This window comes from Echiichthys vipera (genome assembly GCF_963691815.1).
Source record: "Echiichthys vipera genome assembly, chromosome: 11".
In the NCBI taxonomy this organism is placed as follows: domain Eukaryota; kingdom Metazoa; phylum Chordata; class Actinopteri; order Perciformes; family Trachinidae; genus Echiichthys; species Echiichthys vipera.
The window spans coordinates 17,343,460-17,358,259 of record NC_139836.1 but is presented as its reverse complement, the minus strand read 5'-3'; the positions used below and the strand labels follow the sequence as shown (position 1 = coordinate 17,358,259).

The window sequence follows — 14,800 nt, the reverse complement described above, 5'->3', positions numbered from 1 at the left end:
TTGAGCAGCCAAGATTTTACAGCTGAGTCCAACCTGAGCTGCAGCTAAAAAGGATCATTATTTAATTATTGCAGTGACAGATAATTTCTATAATAATGGCTTAAATGTTCCTTCAATGGGCTGCATTGTATGGCCTCCTGCAGCCTTGTCGCAGTATTTATTGCACATATCGCCGTTTCTCAACTCTAACAGTTAAAACTTGATGGTCATTTTATAAATCTAAAATTGCTTAAGATTTCACTAAGTAACACACTGCACCTCTGTGTGGTGAAGTTACTGCAGATCATCCTATTCATGCATCCATTTACTTAAGCATGCATATGTAAAAATGGCTGTAATTCTACAGTAACAGCAGCATAAATAAACATGCAAGTAGCAACTACTCTTTCCTCGAGAATACTCATAACATTAATCTGGATCCCTAGACCCAAAGACTCAAAGACCCAAAACCCCTAGCTTATTTTAATTGGTGTATGCAGGTTTTGTGCATGATGAACTGTAGCTACATAGAAAAGTGTCTAATATGGTAGCTAATGGTATGAAGTTGATCGCCACTACTGAGTGAAACAATAGGCTAAAGATTTTTTTAAAGGTGTTAACATCAAGAGAAAAGATGGATACGTTTGATTAAAAAAACACTAAAATTGTGTCCATACAGTTACATATGCAGTGAAAAGGGAACGTTTTAATGGAAAGTCATACCAGACAGACTGTATGTTAGGACACATGCATTTAGGTGAGAAGGATGCATTGACTGAATGTACAGTATGTGGTAGCCATTTACTGTATGTAAGATGACTTATATTGCTTTCTTCAAATTACTTTTGGTAATTCTGACGCTTCCATATAAAAATTAGGTAAGAAATTGTGTTATTTTAAGCACAGGTATTTGCAAAATGTCGCATACACTTGCTGAGAGGTCAGTGTATACAATTAGTAGTCATTCAAGTTGAGAATTAATTTATGGCTTGTGACTTTAAACCTTGCGTTAAAATTGTGCTCTTGTCTTGTGGCTTTCTATTCTTAGCCGATGGCTAGTGTGTCTATTGGCAGTAGGTGGCACCCATATGGCAACATTAGGACAGTTCCCTGTGCAAAGGACATCTTCAGTTTGTGGGAACTGCCTCATAATAACAAATAAATAATAAAAACTCTTGCAATCATTTTTTGATCAAGTAAAATGTCAATGCTGGCTCTAATAGCCTAAGGACCTTCTTAGGCTCCATATTGAGAGATCCCGTGGAGTCCAGATGGCTTAATGAGATGACTAACTGTTGACAATATGGATAAAGCTACCATAAAAAGGTTAAATTACAAGATTTGCCCTGTTCACTACAAAATGTGATTAAAACAGTCCAGTGTAAGGCTGGATAAATCCAATGCTATGTTGTTTAGATCTGTCCAATCAAGTTTTTTCATCTGTCCCGCTTATGGCTGGCAATCACTGTTAGGGGTGTGAAGTCAGGCAGAGGTGTGACAGAGTGTGCCAGTGGGGACCTGAGTGTTACTGGTGGCTACATCACATGAGATGGCTCAGTCTCCTGTGAGAGTTGTGTCGGAGAAACAAGGGAGTCTGAGGGTGTGGTTGTTTAGTCAGGAAAACCAGTGAGTGATAAAGAGGAAGATGCTTCATCCCTCTTCCTCGGTGTCACTGTGCTAGCTGGTCACTTGTGGTTGCTCTGAACCTTCCTCCAAACTCTTTTCTCCATCCCGAGACTTTTTCCTCCTCTTGTTACCTAGAAACAGAGGAGAGATTCAGGTCATTACTGCTTAAACCCCCTGCCCTAAACTGTAGCTTCATTCGTTTTACATTCCTTTTCTCATCTGTACATTTGCTGTTTTGTTCTAAACTACCTCACATTTACCATGAACTGTCATAATGTCTGCGGAAATAAACAGCACAGCCGCTGCCTCATATGAATAAAGCAAATGAATCACATCGTATTTGAGACAACAGTTGCCTCTGGAGAATCTGCTCTGCTGTAAAGGAGTAGGTTGTAGAGGGACACGACACATCACCTGTTGCTAAGATACACTCGGCACTGCTTCCGATGCCTGACAGAGAATTTTGGGCACATCTGACGCTGTGTGTGGGCGTGTGCCGTCGCATCGGTGCTTGTGACGAATGGCTTACTCACTCAATTTACGCAATAGCTTCTTCCCCATGTTCTCGTCCGAGCTGGACAGAGACAGAGAGCTGATGAAGGGAGAGGTGGAGGGCTGGGACTCTGTAGGCACATCTGAGAAAGATAAAGTTCAAGAGACGAGAGAGAGTGAGATAGTGGGGATAGAGGCAGACTGTCCACACAGGTGGAGTGGATGGAGCAAAAGAACCCTCAGACCTACAGTGATATGTATTGCAAAACTGCTTTTAAGATTAGAATGGGATTGCAAGAAAGAAAAAAACAAGCATATCTCCTGGTGAGGAATGTTGTGTTTATTTCAGGATGCGTGTAGCAGCGCTCACCATTCTCTCCATAGCTTTCTGGCCGGTCCTCGTGGATGTAGGGAATCTCATCCATGCGGAGGAACACAGTATCGTTTGGACTCCTCTGCCCATCAGATTTACTGCCTGTGAAGAGAGAATTACACCAATAGACCCTTAAATCAACTGCAAGAATCCTCAGAACAGCAGCTGGTCTGTAGCTCTGCCTGTAGAGGGAGGTAGAGAACTTACTGTTTATCAGTCAGTTGTTTCTTTATGGTCCAATGACAGTGGGTTAGAAGTATGAGGTTTAAATACCAACTAACGCTGAACTGCAACCAGTGGAGGAGATTTAATTGGTGAAATGTATTTGTTCATAAAGCCTTGTGATACGTAACTGGATGCTGCTCTTATTGACAGTCAACAGAACCATCTGTGTGAATTTTATTAATGGAACTAACACATGCAAACTGGGTGGCGTGCTGCACACAGCGTAAGACAGATGGTACGTGGGAAATCCTTTAAGCCTTGAAACCAGTACAGATTGGTTGATGAACGTTTTCACCCGTTTTGTGAGTGAAACACGTTGTGTGTTAACATGCAGGAATCATTCTTTGCTTATATTACAAATAGAAAGAAAACTGATTAAATTTGCAATCTGGACATTGCCCTGTGTGTAGCCTTAACCACTGATCTGATTTTCATTGGTTTTCTCATTGAATTCTGTTTTTCTCAGGGTTGGTTTGAATGTCTTTGGGTCTTTTTACAGAATGTATTATCTTTGCGCCTGCCAGTCATCAATTTTCTTACCACTCAGAGTATCACATAGTTACATTAATCATGTATTGCTCCTCTCAGACAGGTTTTTGGCCCTTGGCCCACAAAGCACTCCAATCAGTGTGTTTGATCCTTTGAACCTCCTGTTTTTCTCTACAAAAGAAGTCTCTACACTCCAATGAATCGTGAAATTTATATTGAGCATCATGGAGCTGAATCATCATTTGCATTTCCGGGCTTTGGTGTTGCTCTTATCGTAGAGCAATCAGTGAATGCAAAAGTAGAATAACTGCTAGTGAGCAGGGAAAATAGTAAAATAAATGGATGCATTTTAGAGGGAATGGGCGGAAAGATGGTATAACTGCGTAAGAAGATGATTGAAAGATTTTCATCTCACCATCTGACGGCCATGGTAAGTCCAAAGTGTGGAAATTTAATTCTGAAGGATGATGCTAATAGTTCTATATTTGGATTTATATTTTGTGTCAACCTTTTTGCTAGGTTGAAGAATTTCTCTTTCATAAATTATGGTTAAAAACAATACCAGGCAAATAGAGACATTTAAATAATTTATGATGTATAAACCAAAATGTTGGGAAAAACTTCTGTCAGAATTTTTTTCTTGCGTTTAACAACCTCTGAAACGAAACAGCATTTAGACCTTACATTCTCTGCACTGAAATCCCCACAGATGCAATAGTTTCAGAGTTAGTGGCTCTTCAGGGATGAACCAGTCAAACCTGCTAAACCTCATTTAATAATTCCAATTTAAAAAAGTGAAAAATGTAAGAAAATTGTTCAAATTGCCCTTTAAAATTTCCAAAAAATAAATACATTTGCTTGTAAATCACTTAAACAATTGACTTATTATCAGAACTGTAGTCCATTAATTTTTAACGCCATTCATTTTTAATGGACTAATTGAATAATTGACTAATTATTTCACCAACCCATCATAGTAATATAAGCGCAGTTTGTGAAGCCAACATACTGTTCAAGCATCTACACTTACGAACGATTCGGTTTCTTTCATTGAGCTGGGAGGTGTTGCGAAGGCCACCGTGGGGATGGAGATGTGCAAGGCGTGCCAGCCCCAGTCGAGTGTGTGTGTGTGTGAGGGGGAGGGCTATGCTGTGTGAGCGGGCCTCTGGGACTGCAGGCCTCCCTTGAGCATCAGGATCCACTGGGTCTGGTGTCTGAGGTGAGCTGTCCATCCTGGTGGCCGTTAGGGCGTTCTGGTAGTGGTTCCTTGTGATCTGTGGGAACGTAGTAAGGAAGTATTAGATCTTTGTGTGCATGCGTGGCTGCCTGTCCAAGTCCGGAGAAAGCATGGACTGTATTGGAGGAAAGTGGAGGAGAGGCAAAGCGAGAGTTCACATCCATCATTTAAGCTAAAATATTCATGGTTGAAATGGAGCTCAATTAGCCCCAGTGATTAAAGGAAAGAGGGTGCATGGAGCTAGAGACAGGATGTCTGTTTTCAGTCAGAATCGGGGATTAGGACGTATCAAAGGCAAAGACTGCAGCAGCAGAGGAAAGGTTTGCATTTTTGGTAATTCTGAAGATTAAATAGAGGGAGTTTAAAAGTGCAGTTGCTTGCTTGTGCTCCTGTTTTTTTTTGCCTTCACTGTGCAGGAAATTATACATTTAATTGAGATTATAATAACAGCGGATGATATTTTCTCATACGCTTGTGTGTGTGTGTGTGTGTGTGTGTGTGTGTGTGTGTGTGTGTGTGTGTGTGTGTGTGTGTGTGTGTGTGTTTGTGTGTGTGCGTGTGTGTGTATGTGTGCGTGCGTGTGTGTGTGTGTGTGTGTGTGTGTGTGTGTGTGTGTGTGTGTGTGTGTGTGTGTGTGTGTGTGTGTGTGTGTGAGACCTTGATGATCTGCAGGTCTGTGAGCTGTCGGACTGAGTAGTCTGGTAGGTAGACCCCTCCTCCTGTAGTGAGCTGACCCACACTGCCTCCACTCAGTAATGAATCTGATTGGTTCAGACCACTGCCCCGGGAACTATACCTCGGACCTGAACAGAACAGAAGAGGAAAGTTGTGTATTTCATTCATACATCATTGCATTTGGGTCAAAAACTGTTAGGAAGTACAAAAAGAGTTAACAGTACTCTATAAATAGACTGTATAGCAGCCGTTTTTATGTTCAGCACATGTATGCACTCATGCTACAGTCCCGATTCCAGAAGTTTGGACGCTGTGTAAAATGTGAATAGAAACAGAATCAAATTAATTGAAAAACATTGACGACCCATATTTAATTGAAAATAGAACAAAGACAACATATCAAATGCTGAAACTGATACATTTCATTGTTTTTTGAAAATGACATGCCCCTTTTGAATTTGATGCCAGCAACACGTTTCATGAAAGTTGGGGCAGTGGAAACAAAAGACTGGAGAAATTATGAAATGTTCAAATAAAACAGCTGATGGAAAATCTCACAATTAATGAGGTTAACTGGCAACAGATTAGTAGCATGATTGAGTCTATCTGAAGTACAGATGGTTAGGGGTTCACCACTCTGTGAAAGACTGTGCTGGCAAATAGTGCAATGGGATAAATAATGCTTCTAAACATAAAATTACAAATAATTTTGAGATGTTGTTGGAGAGTAATGACTCAAAGAGAGTTAAAAACAGCCCTTATGAAATATGATTCTTTTGCAGCTGCTCAAGAGAAAAGTCTAGATTCAGTAATGTACTAAGAAGGGATTTTTTTAATGGGGTCTTCCAAATGGCTTTAAGCTCATCCTGAACGTCACACATGCAACCACCACGAGAAACAGAGTGAGAGAGAAAGAGACAGGCTTTCTGCTTGCTCTGCAGTCTTAGCTGGATTTCATATAATCCTGTGCAGGTCATGTCCTTCCACTGGGAAATTCTCTGAAATCACTTCTTTTAATTACTTACTTCCCACGGCTGCTGCTGTTCTTGCAGGCTGGCGCTATACAGACGGTTGGTGGAATTTAGACAGAAAAGCATTTCCACCATCGACACTGCATTAGTTTTAGGACTAATATTATTGATAAACTGTCCCCGCCATCATCGCCATCGCCCTCAGTGTGATATTGATCTTCATTGCTCCATGTGTGCACTTACTTACCAATAGGCAGGGGCGGGATGAGTGCTGGCATGCCATAATAGGAAAATGCTCCATTTTCAAAGCGTAGAGCCTCCTTCCCTATCTCTACCTCCACCCGTCCCTGCAACATCAACACAGCCATTTACCTGCATTAGCTCCGTGCTAATGGCGTGACACAAACACATTGAATTGATTAAATTGTCTAATGGAGCCTCCCACACAATATGCAGAAAAACACTGTGATTATAACGACATCAAGTAGACGTGATTATTGCTTGGTTTCATAATTCATCTGCAGCTTCTGTCATTAGTATCATTTGGATTATCTGGCTTTAAAAGCAGCAAAGCGGAGCAGAATTTGGGACCAACCTGCAGAATGAGGACAAAGTAGTCCACAGGTTTGTTTCTCTGGAAGAGATAGTGTTGAGGAGCGTGTTTGTTCTTGGGGTTGAACTTGAGTTCCTGCACAACGCTAGGATGTTTGATGAGACGCAGCAAGATCTTCTCTGACAGGTGACACAGCCTGAAAGGCTCCACCTCTGCAAGATAGATGCATAGAGACACACACACGCACACACACGCACACACACGCACACACACGCACACACACGCACACACACGCACACACACGCACACATACGCACACACACACACACACACCAAAGCAAGAGTCAAAGAAAGATCAAAGTGTTCCTTGCCCCATGCCTTTGTCATCATTTTATCCTGCAATCATCTGTATGCACCTGCGCATACTAGTGCATACAATACATGCACACATGCATTTACGATGCTACCTGTTGCCAAGAAGCGGTGTGTTGCGAGCAGCAACTGGGGTGAGATCTTCACCTTCAGCTCATTTTCTGCCAGTTTGAAGATGGAGAAATCTTGCTGTTTCCTCTCATGGTGCGATACTCGCCTTTTGGTGCGATTATCAGCTATGAACACACACAGATTGCAATTATATAAAGTGTGCAAAGCAGATTTCACATCTTATATATGCTGACAACAGCTGTGGGAGGGAAAGGTGTTACTCTTAAACTAATAAGGTTTGCCTTTACAGATAATTACAGTATTCTTGTTGGCACTACGAGGAATTAAAATCTACTTCGGTGCCACTGACCTTATTATATGATGCAGCTTTATATGCTACGTGCTAACAAACACTACCGATATATTAGTACATTTATCTACAGCTGCAGAAAGCTTGAGATTACACTCTGATTGATAAATTGATTTATCCTCTGCAGATGGGAGGAGCATTAAATGCATTATATCCTATTAAATACATCATACATGCAGCAGGAACAGCTGGTGCTATAAATGCCTGAAGTGCAGAGTCTGGAGAGATTAGGTCCCCTGTGCTATATATGCACACGTAATTATGCACTTGCACACACACAGTCACACACACACACACACACGGAGAAAAAAAAACTATTTATGGACACCCACACAATGACTGCTTTACACACTGCATGTAATTAAAATTGTAGCAGACTTTAAAATGTCACGTTCATGACTTATGAGAGTTTTTGTGGAAGGTATTTTCCTAATTGCGGCTGGCAAAATAGTAAAATTCTGTGAGTGAAATGAAAGCACAGACCAGATTAGATACAAAGGGAGTTTGGCATTTGACATCCTCTCTGTGGAAAGCCTTCCCAGCCAATTAAAGATGAGCGGATTATGGTGATTGTCTGAGCAACTGTGCCATTTATTCACATTATTTAATTATGCATCAGCAAGGAGCTGGGAGCAACAGGGGAGAGAACACGGGATCAATAGTTTAATGAGAAAGCAGGAGAGGAGATGGTGGAAAGGAAATTCAAATGTACTATTAACGCTAAAATGCTACTTGAACACTGAGCTGAATAAACTGTCAGCTGCTGCGACAACAAGAAAAATCTATTCTGTGTGGGGGCTGAAAATAATTAAATTGACTCACAGCTAAGGCAACAGTGACTTTGAAAACTCAAGAGTTTCATAATCAGTATGTTTATGCACCATACGTACTATACAGGTCTGTCTCATCCACAATCTCAGACTTGATGATCTCTTCTATAACGTCCTCCAGGGTGACGATGCCCATCACTTCGTAGAAGGGGTCTCCCTCACCTTCGCTGTTCACCCTCTGCACCACAGCCAGGTGGGACTTACCTAGATTCATCAGAGAAGAAAAAAGGGTGAGTGAAAATGTTTTTCACAATGTGAGTTCATGCCAAAAATGCCCATGATGCAATGGGTTGAGAGGCAACGTCACTGGATAAAAATAACACAAGTCAACAGCCTCCAACTGGATCTGTGCAGTCAAGTTGAAGAGCAGCATTAATACGCCAACTGGAGCTGAGAGGCCATAAACACAGGAGAGATCTATCTTAGAGCCTGAATGTGAAATTAGTCCAATTTCAGGAATGTGTGTGTGTGTGTGTGCGTGCGTGCGTGTGACTCAGTTGATAGGAAAATGGGCATTGGGGGATTAGTCTGGAGACATTTTGATAGTTTAGAAGACTTGAGCCCTTACGTAAACACATTACGCAATCAGTCTGGGGATGCCTGCATCTGCTGACTAAACTGCCCATGCCCCTGCCACCTCTGTTAAACACACATACATACACACAATTTACTCATCCGTGAGCAGACCCAGAGCTTCCCCTCAGTAAGCGTTAGGCTGAGCATGACGAGCCTGCCAGATATACAATGACACAGCTCGCCTATAGCGATTCCAGAGCGAGTCAACAGAGCAAATGTGACAAGAAGTTAAGGTTGCCACCATGCTCGAACATTGCCTGAAAAAGAACAAATTACCATGATGAACACAATAAAGGGATTGTTCTGATCTCTTGAAGTGTAGTTGTATGAGGTACTTATCCGTAGTCGGTGTGTTATCTACGGTAGCAGGCAGTCGGCACATCCCCAGTTTGGCGAAACAGACGGGAGTATTGACACGAGAGCTAAGAAGTGTACTTCTGTGGACGGGGGCAGCTGTTAAATATATTAAAGCCACCTAAAAAAAATCTCTATCAGTTTTAGTGTACGCTATATTTATAATATTTTCACAACTCTTCCCTGCTGTCAGACAGACCTGTTCAAGTTTATTCAGGGGAAGTGAAGCTGTTCTATGGTCTTGTCAAAGCCACCAGACTCCATTTACAAAAACTTTCATTTTACTTAGTTTTATCTGCAGTACTACTCTAAGTTATACCCTCACTATGGACAAGTACCTCATACAACCTCACTTCAAAAAATTCTAACACAAACAAACAAACACTTTTATTTCTATACATTTTTCTAATTTTTAAATAACTAAAAACACAGATATTTTGATAAATAGAGCTATTATTATGGTTAAAGCTGACATCGGTAACTGTTTTTGAAATATTTTAGGTTTTTTTTCATTTTTGCTGAAACTGTCAATTTATCAGAGTAATGTAGCTCTGCCTGAACCTTCTGCTCCCTGTCTGTTCCCAGACCTGACCTGCGCCCGACCTACAACAACCAATTAGACCTGAGGAGTCTCTGACACGGTGTCAGTGCGCTGATCAAATATGACTCGATATTCTGTAACTGTTTTGCATATTTTTCGCATAAAGTTTTTTCAGAAACATATTTTAGTGAACTGTTTAGTTGTAAAATGAGAACGTTTTTGACCAAGTCAAGCCAAAACCAAGTCCTGCCTACCCACTTCCTCATTTTACAGCTAAATGGTAGGGTTAGATATCTGAAGAAACTTTGTGCGTGAAATATGCAATACAGTAACATAACATCTTGATACATATTTTGTCAGTACTGCCTAGTTTCACAGTTTGATCGGAGTTTAGAGCAGCACTGACACTGCCTCAGAGACTCCTCAGCTCTGATTGGTTGATGGTTGGGCGCAGTGGAATCTGGTAGATTACAGAGAATAGAAGGTGGAGGTAGAGCTACATGACTTTTTCACAGATTGAATGACTCAGTGTTCTGTCAGGATATAGTGACAATTTCAAAAAATCTGAAAAAAAACATGCTTTTTACTGAAAGTTACCAACTTCAGCTTTAATGTATTTGGTGTGCAACATTGCTTTGTCATCATAACCATCACTGTCATGGCTCTACTTAGATCCAATAAGTTATCTAACCAAATTTATGATGTCACTAGAGCACAGATTTCAAGTCTACGGCCTTACTTCGAACAAAATCAGAGGCTCATATGAGATGGGCTGATTTAGGGGATCACTGCCCAGGGATAAAATGGATCAAAAGCTTTAATCCACTGCAACAAGACAAAAAAAAAATCCTGATTGACTGACTGGCAGCCATCTCCAAACATGAAACTCTGTGAGATTAGCTGAGATGACAAGGTTGAAATCTGCATCGCTCAGGTCAGCTTGTCTGAAGAGTTCAGGTGAGTCAGAGGTAGATTTGCCATCAGCTGCTGATGTGCGCGGGGACTGCATTACATCATTCATATGTTACATAATACTGTTGCAGAATGACACACACACACACACAGACTCATACACGCAGACACACTCGCCCGGGGCAAAACTGGGTCTACCCTGGATGTCCCTTTTGCAAAACGTTTCTGATCCGCCAGTTTCCCAGGCTCCTCCAATCTATGAGTTGTTTTAGACCATAATGCATAATATGTTTGCATATGATTGTGCATTATGTGTACATTTGCTCTCTGTCTTTTCAGAAAACATTATAGCATACATCACCAATGAGAAAACAATGTATTGTTTATATTTCTGCTGCTTTTTATAGCCCTGTTTTTGAAACATGCACATGCAACAATTTATGCACATTTATATGTGTTAACTAAAAGATTGGATTTGTTTTGTGTATTGGTGAATTGTTTCTTCAGTAGATTTGTATGCAGTTGTGTATGTACTTAAATAACATTTCAAGTTGCTTGTACCACTTTCTATTTCTCCTCCACCACATTTCAGGAAGACATTTTGTACTTACTTATTTTACTCCCATAGTTACTGTTCAAATTCATATTTTACATATAAAGCACAGGGGCACTTTATAAAATATGATGCATATTGTAATTGATTAACTTTCCAACAGTGTATGACACAGTTAAAATTAGTTCCACTGCAAAATGAAACTACCATGTTCTGTAAATGTTAATGCATTAATAATTATGATTCAATACCATAATAATATAAAACTGACAGTGGCCATTCTGCATAACTTTGGTATTTTCTTCAAAATACTTGTAAAGTGTAGAATGCAGTAATTCTACTTGTATTGAACTGTTTTTGTTGTTACTTTGAATTAACAAAATGACATGAAAACGTCCCACCACTGATCTCACAATAAATTGATCTACAGCAGATTGTGTGTTGCTCATGAAATATTCATGGAAGCCTAGCTAATGCAAAAAGTAAAGAGCATTGCTTTCTGTATGAAAGGTACCAAAAAAAAACAACAATTTACAGTTTGTCTGCCTTCATTCTTTACAGTTCTTTCATTAGCTGACATTTCCATCTTTTCCTCGAAACAGACCTCACTCTTCACCCCGTCACCCTTCTCAGTGAGACGTCCCAGGCTTCCTGAACAGCAGGAGCCTGAGAGGGGAAAGGGAAAGGTTGGAGCTGAATTTTTCATGGTTGCTCTGCAGGTTTGGATGGAGACAACCTACAGCGTGAAAGAAGCTTCAAAGTCACAGCGGGGTGGCAATTAGCTGCAAACACACAATCTTAAAGGTGGAGTCTGAGTTCACCTTTTCACTTAACCTTTTCCATTAATACCACAATATGGAAAAACACCGGGTGAGACAGGGGGCCTGCGGATAACTTGTGGCAGACCAAAGCTATCATTCATAATCCTGAACAAAATAAAGCTGTGGTGTTCTTGACCTCTAAGTGGCAATCTAATTTATCACTCTGCCAAGGTCACCACAGTGTCCCCTTTCACATTCTGGTAGGACAACTGCTGCCTCTGACCCACATCTATGGAGCTCTCTTTGTCAATGAAACAGATTCTCATCTTAATCCACCCCCCCAACATAAGCCATTGCCAATGAAATTCTTACATAACAGCCATGCCAGTAGGCTCTCATATGTCTCCATTTTACGCTGTGACACGTCAGTGGTGCAGTTGGAGCTGTTCGCTGCGGGGCATCGATTAAGAATCATATTCAGTGTTATTATCAAGAGTGAATGGGGGTCCCTGGGGAGAGGCGACACACTTTTGCTTGGCAGTGAACTGATGCTATCACTGCATGTGTATGACGGATGGAGTGCTGTAATACTGTGAATGCACTTATCAGCAAAGATGCTTATCAGACAAAATGTTCGAGTCAGGGAGCAATAGGGATGATTTTCCTGGCATTTCAGTGAGGCCAAATACCTGCACTCTTGCTCATTCCTTTTTTTGACATTACATTCAAGTGTGGATCTGAAAACCAAAACACATGCCATAATACAAAAAAGGGGAAACCAGCAGGGGTGGTGGGGGCATATAAAGTTCACAGTGTTGTTGCCATGGGAAAACAACTTTTACTACATTCATTCTTTCAATAACCCCATTCAAGTCCCTCTAACTTCTGGTTGAACCTGACTCACTGTATGACACTGTATCAGGTTTCACATATGGCTCTCCCTGCTCTGGGGATCAAAGGGCTTTACAAGCAGGCCCACTGTGAGCCATTGGACTGTTGTGTTCACTAAGTTTTCAGTGCACATGCAGTCACTTAAAAGATATTTATCTCGAGGTGGCAGGAGGTCCTTGAGACTATTCCAACACATACATATAACTCACACACACTCAGCATGGACTTGTTATAAGTTCTGGACCTGTAAAAATAAAGGGCACGCGTCCCTCCTGCGCAGTACTTCTGAAAAGCTGACCCGCGATATGAGTTAAAGTGGAGTTACCTCTCTTAAATTCCTCCAGCATCACATCCAGCTTGGTGTCACTGAACACGCAGTGCATGGGATGTTTGTAAAACTGAGTAATTGTTTTCAGAGGAGTGCAGTCGTCAGGATCCACGAAGGCCAAGTCTTTGACCAACAGGATGTCCACGATGTTGGACCTATCGTTCTCGTAGACCGGGATTCGGGTGAAACCGCTCTGCATCACGTCCGACATGGTGCAGAAGTCCAGCACGGCGTCCGAGGACAGCATGTAGCAGTCTGACAGCGGGGTCAGCACGTCCTCTACGGTCTTGGTCCTCAGCTCCAGGGCTCCCTGGATGATGTTGAGCTCCTCTTTGACCAGGTCGTGGTACGGATCTGTGACGCGCAGCATGGCCACCAACTTCTCCCTTGTGTAAAAGCTGCTGATCTCTTGGTGAAGCATGATGTCCAGAATCTTGGAGACTGGGTATGCGATGGGGAAAAACACCAGCATCAGCAGGCGGGTCGCGCAGAGGGTCTTGGAGGCGATGGCGAGACTGTGCCTGGACGCCAGGGAGTGAGGTAAAATCTCACCAATGAAGAATATCCCCAAAGTGCACGAGGCAGTAGAGAGAGAAGTCATTCCTAAAATCTGGCACATCCACACCACAAAGCATGTATTTGTAAGCACGTTCCCCAGCACCACGGTGCAAAGGATGTAGTTTCCATGTTTACGCACTGACTCTATTTTCCGTGCGTATTTCTGCTCCTTCTCTGTGCCGCTGTTCTGCAGGACCCGCAGCTCCACGGGGTCCAGAGCCAGCATGCTGATGTTCAGACCGCTGCAGAGCGCAGACAGCGCTAACAGCAGCACCGATACACCCGCCTGGAGCCAAGCATCTGCCTCTGGTGGTCTCTCCACCACCGCCAACCAGAAGTCTTTGGTGCTGAAATGTTCCCATTTCACTCCATCAAACGCGCACATGGAGTAGTATTTGATCACCTCGCCTCTGCGCAGGTCTTTAGCGAGCAGCTCCACCAAAACTGAGTTGTGACTCGAGGTGGATCTGAATGAGCCCAGCAGCTCGATGTCAGAGCTCCGGGCATTCTCCTCTTCGCACGGATTACCCGTGGACCCGAGCCGCCTCTCCTTGTCCCCACTGTCCCAACCTGGTTCCTCTATAAACGCGATCCACGGAGCGGCGTCAGGTCTGCCGCTGGTGTTCAGGCTGTTGTGATGCTCCGTAGCAGGAGATGCGGAGTAGTAAACCCTCAATATGAAGCGGGTCCCCTCGATCGCCCTCAGTATCCCGTCCTGCACGGACAGCTCGCCGCTCTGGGTGTCTTCCGGCCGGACGCCAAGCAGCGCTGCTGTCGGGGCCGGCAGAGAGGAGAGGGTGACAGTGAGAAAGAGGAGAGAGAGCCGGCGCGGATGCAGGATGCAGCAGAGAGCATCCGCAGCATCCGCAGCCATCATGCTGAATGAACTACTGAAGGACATGGGAGAACTGGGTCACGTGGTATGCGGATGGGATGGATAGAGCAGCTGGGTGGCCATATCCACGCAGAAGAGGATGGGTACGTTACAGAGAGAGAGAGAGAGGAGAGAGGAGAGAGTGGCACCTGAGTCCTAAATATACATCACAAACCGTGACGTCATAGGCCTGTCTTATTTGCTTTCTG

General features: G+C 42.6%; 1 protein-coding gene across 1 annotated transcript; it reads right to left on the bottom strand.

The window, feature by feature from the left end:
* Positions 1–1,656: 1,656 nt before the first annotated feature.
* cnnm1 (cyclin and CBS domain divalent metal cation transport mediator 1) lies at positions 1,657–14,618 on the bottom strand (the record flags this gene model as incomplete). The annotated part of the gene is made up of 10 exons (XM_083923064.1): positions 1,657–1,736; positions 2,139–2,240; positions 2,468–2,568; positions 4,211–4,458; positions 5,079–5,224; positions 6,315–6,414; positions 6,663–6,832; positions 7,088–7,228; positions 8,304–8,447; positions 13,157–14,618. 10 exons carry the CDS (start codon positions 14,616–14,618, stop codon positions 1,657–1,659), a joined length of 2,694 nt encoding a protein of 897 aa, XP_083779190.1.
* Positions 14,619–14,800: the final 182 nt, after the last annotated feature.